The sequence below is a fragment of the Hipposideros armiger genome, unplaced genomic scaffold, assembly GCF_001890085.2.
Source record: "Hipposideros armiger isolate ML-2016 unplaced genomic scaffold, ASM189008v1 scaffold_51, whole genome shotgun sequence".
Taxonomy (NCBI): Eukaryota; Metazoa; Chordata; class Mammalia; order Chiroptera; family Hipposideridae; genus Hipposideros; species Hipposideros armiger.
In genome coordinates this window covers 95,216-100,023 of record NW_017731401.1, presented here as the reverse complement: position 1 = coordinate 100,023, position 4,808 = coordinate 95,216, and the positions used below count along the sequence as shown (strand labels likewise).

The 4,808-nt window shown below is 42.9% G+C and overlaps 1 protein-coding gene across 1 annotated transcript in view; it reads right to left on the bottom strand.

The window, feature by feature from the left end:
* Nucleotides 1-218: 218 nt before the first annotated feature.
* The window catches only part of RXYLT1 (ribitol xylosyltransferase 1), a 35,457-nt gene continuing 30,867 nt past the window's right edge, over nucleotides 219-4,808 (bottom strand). Inside the window, exon 6 of the mRNA XM_019640504.1 lies at nucleotides 219-3,586. Coding sequence (XP_019496049.1) covers nucleotides 3,169-3,586 — 418 coding nt within the window. The 3' untranslated portion in view covers nucleotides 219-3,168. The remainder of the gene's footprint in view (nucleotides 3,587-4,808) is intronic.

Below are 4,808 nucleotides of genomic sequence, written 5' to 3'. Positions count from 1 at the left end.
GAGCAGTAAAAGTACAAAACTTGGTGATTAATTGGAGGGATTGGGAAGAATAAATAGGAATTTACAGATTCCAGTTTGAGAAACAGCATGGTTAGTGACACCATTAACTGAGATTAAGGAGATTAGAGTGGAATTACGTTGCGTGCGCGCGCGTGCGCGCGCGTGTGTGTGTGTGTGTGTGTGTGTGTGTGTGTGTGTTGGAAGAGGAAGATAGTGAATACAGTTTTAGTTTTATGTTTAATACAGTTTAATACAGTTCAGTTTCATGTTACACGAAAGGTATCTAAATGGAGCTGTAAGAGTCATTTTAGGACTAGTGACACATAGTTATATGCTAGACAACTTGAAGCAAGTGGGATTCTGATTCCTTCCGAGAATACTCAAGAACTACTACCCCAGAGATCACCCCTGTGAATCCATCCTGATGGATGGAGATGACAGAAGGCCTTGCCTGCACAGGTCAGTGACTGTACACCTAGAGAGAGCTCACTTGAGTTGACTGGCACCATCCCAGTAGCCTCAGTCTTCTGAACCGGGGCACTTGGAAGGGCTCAGGCCCAGCTGATTTTCAGAGGGAAAAAAAATGCTGCCCCAAAGTCCCTTTGTCAATACTGAAAAATGCCACCAAATCTATTTATCCTTTAAATTCAACTCAAGGCAAGCCTGGAAGTTTTACTCCTGGACAGACAGGTTTTTCTCTGAATTCCCATAGCTCTTAGTAAATATATCTACTGGAATTCTTAGCACAAATATTCTGTAATTATTTATGTAGTTCTCTCTCCCATCAGGGTTCTGTGAGCCCTTGAGGACAGAACTAGTTTTTTAAAATTCCTAACATTTACGTAAGTTCCTGGTACATAGTGTATGTTACAAAATATTTAATATAGGATTGCATTTTGCTGCTTGGCTACTTCCTGAAGTGGAACATTCTTTTGTACTGACAGAAAAGTAACTTGTAATAGTGGAGTCTTACTCTAGCACTGGCCTCAAACCATGTTTCTGGTTCAGTGAAGCTTTGAATTCAGACTTTGATAGTTTACGGAGCTTCAAACTTTATGGACTCCAACTCTGGAATGCAGACCACCAGAGCTTTGTAGGCAGATTTCCAACTCGTTCTAGAGGCAACTGATAGCTCAGAGTTGGCCTCTTAGTAAGTTACCCACAAACTCCACATGGTAAGAAAGGATGTTGGAGGACATTAGAAAGTTTCTTCTGATATGATTCACTTGTGTCTTGCCCCATGGTCTTGACATTCCAAAGGCTCTGCTGGCAACAAACACATCAATGCAGAAAGCATTCTTTGAAAGCTGATCCAGTCTTGTTGGTGAAGTGTGGTGCAGAAGTTTCTTTACCTTGTCAGAGGAGAATCGTGCTACAGCCTTGGACCTGGCAGCACCCCTGCTCAAGGGAAAGACAAAATGGGGACTCTGAAAGGTGAAGCCTGTAGTTATTGTTTTGGGAGGTTCTTTTGGTTTGGAAGTCAACTCAAGTAACCTGGGGACAAGAGAGATGAGGGCTGAAGAAAGGAGATGATTCTGAAGCTACACAATGGGGAAATAAAAAAAGCAATCTCTAAATTCATGGAAGTTATAGCTGGAAGCCCATTACGAAGCATTTCAACTGCTCTGGGGTAGACTTCTCTTCTCGAGCTGTTCATAGTGTCTTTGCCTCCCTCACAGCCCAACTCTAACTCACAGCTCCCATGCCACCACATCCGTTCAGCTCTGCTCCTGCAGTTGACTCCCAGGTTCTCAGTATTTCCTAGTTCACAAAGGCTTTGGACTAATTGTTGACCTGCTATTATTTTTTGGTACCAATGTTCAGGGTCATGAGGAAGCCTAAACAAGGTGCTCTTGAATCAAGTGTCCATGGTTGTCACCTGAGGTGGGGGAAAAAGAGGAGAGAAACAAGGTATAAAATGCTCCCTAGGTGTGGTGCTTTGAGCAGGCGCAGTTTCCTTAGGCTTGAATACGGTTGTGGCAGGCACCATGACTCTTCAATATGCCGCAAAGGTAAGGTCCTTTACATCCAGGCTGCCAGGCCTTCTGAAGATGTGGAGATCCCTGTGTGAGCTCCAGGTCCAAGAAAGTGTGGGGGTAACTTATACCTGTTGAATATCTATGGCCATTCATATAATGAGGAGACAAAAAGCTCCTAGAGACAAAAAAGCATCATTAACAACGATGTTAACCCCCTGGTTTCACAGGAGTCAAGCTATAAGATGCCTGAGAAAATAAAAAGCCAGACAAAGCAACAGATTGAGCTCAAGTTCATCCTCTCAGGAGCCCAAGGACCTGAAGATGAAGACCACTCAGCCTTAAACAAAGCCACTGCTCTCAAGGGCATCAGGCAGCCTTTGCGTGAAGTGCTCTCCCAAGGTGGCCAGTCTTACTCTGTCCTTCAACGACAACTTCTGTTGAGTTTAGCACTAATTTTCTGGTTCTGGCTGCCCCCAGTCCATGTTTTGTATGAATTATGAACAAATTCTGCATCCAGGCACCCACCTCAACATGATCCAACAAAACTTGAGTCATCTAAACGTCTAACTCTTTGAGATTCGTCCACATGCATTCCCAACATGGTGTATGATTACTCCCAATATTATGTAACTGAGCATGTGATAAAACATTTCAATTTAACCCTACTAACTAGTAAGGATTGAAAAATGAATTAGAAATTACTTTGTATTTAGCATTTACTACATATATTGGGTACTTTATATGTTATTTCATTTCATATTTATAACTTACCCAATGAGGTACCATTAGGTCCATTTTACATTGAAAGGAACCAAGACTCAGAGCAATCAGGCGGCTTCCTCAAGGTCCCCAAACAGTAGAAGCTGCGGCGGCGAGGGTTCAGCCTGGGTTTTGTCTGACTCCAGAGCCTAGTCTTTCCACTACACTGTGCTGCTTCCCTAGAGTGGGTTTAATGGGTGGGAAGAGTTGATAAATGTTGAATCATTTAACTTTGTAAAAGTCAGTTGAGTAACATTTTAACTTCATTTACAGGAGTGGCCCAGCACAGGAGCACTGGGTTAACATGACAGACATAATCTAGGGTCTACAAGGGTATTTTAAAGAACATTTATAAATACACAATCACACACCCACACTCCAGTGTTAGAGATGATTTCAAAAATCAGATCGTAGCTCAAAAAGATCATAGTTAACCTTTATTGTTCATTAAAAATGAACTTTCTAAAATATTAGTAAATCTCATTTTTAGCTCTGTTTTGAAGTGTTGATACCAGTGAAGTAACATTTTTCTCCTTTGAATCTTTTCCTGTAAAATTAGAGTTTTTTCTTTTTCCAGAACAGCAGGAAGTTCCGTCCAGTTCTTAACAAAGATGAAGGGAGCATCCATGGACTTGAGTAACCGCAGAGGAGCATTATGGTAAACAGACGTATTTCCACAGCTGCCAGCTGTCATTACATCTTCTACCACGGGAACGGAGCCACAGGCGCAGGCCTCGTATATTCTGTAACATTCCGTGTTTACTCCTACTGGGCACAGCGTGAGGTCACTCTGAAGCAAAGCTTCTTGATAATTCTTAAGGCTTTCATTCGTTTCCTGAGGCTGCCACCTAGGAAATCAGAAACACAGCTGTTGTTTTCACTTTACTAAACATATCTTTTGTGAAAGAAAGATTTTACTTATTAATGTTGGTTACAGGCAATAGTAAACCTGTTATAGTAAGATGACAGGCAAACAAGATAAATAAAATCTTGCCCAAATAGAATTCTTGAAAATATTTAAGAATTTGAAAAGTTTACAGCTGCACATTTTTTAAATCCAGTGGTTACTGTAAAATTTCTGAATGAATATTAATTCAGCCAATATTTTCTGAGTGCCAGGTCTTCTCTCTCTACCCCACCTTTCAAATTCCTGCCCTTGTAGAGCTTATACTCTAGTTCTAGTGGTGGAGACAGGCAATAACCAAGTCAAGTCAGTGAATTACTTAGACATTAAGTGCGGTGAGGAAAAATACAGCAGACAAGTGAGGAGGGCATTTCTAAGAGGTGAGTGTTGCAATTTTAAATAGGTGATCAGGGAATGTCTCATCGCGGGGGCATCTGAGCACAGAGCTGGGGGTGAGGGCGCAAACCATGCATGTATCTGAGCGGAGACCAGAGTGGAGAGAGCACCAAGGCCATGGGACAGCTTGTGCTTAGCACGTTCAAGGAGCAGCAGGAAGCCAGGGTGGCGGAAGCCGACGACTGGGGGGAGAGGTGTACAAGACGAGGTCAGAGCATCCTGTCATGCAGGGCTTGGATCAGAGGGGTGGTTGAGCTGATCTATGTCTCATCAGAATCAATCTGGCTGTTCTGTGAAGAGCAGACTGTATGGGGCAAGAGGACAGTTAGAAAGCAAGACATCTTCTCCTGACTGTGCCTGTGTCCTCAGTGAAATGAGCAATCGTGTCATAAGGTAAAAGTGGTTCGGAAGAGAGAAGAAGGTATAAAACAGTCTTCTCGGAAGAATACACGGACAAGGAAAATGTTGGGCGCTTGAGAGTCAAGGTCATGTATTTAAAGTGAGATTGATTGGCTCCTTTCTCCAAGTGGGTTTGACTGCATGGATAGAGATATGGTGCAGGGAAGAGAGCTGGATTTATTCAGTTAGGGTTGCGAGTTTAGGGAACTAGGGAGCTAGTCATGATTGACTATGAAGTTTAAGTGAGATAAAGAAGAAAGTAAAGAGGGCCGGCTGAGTGGCACGATGGTTAAGAACTGGCTTGGGACACCAGAGGGCCCCGGTTCGGATCCCACATATGAGGGCCAGTGACACTGCCCTCCACAGCTAAG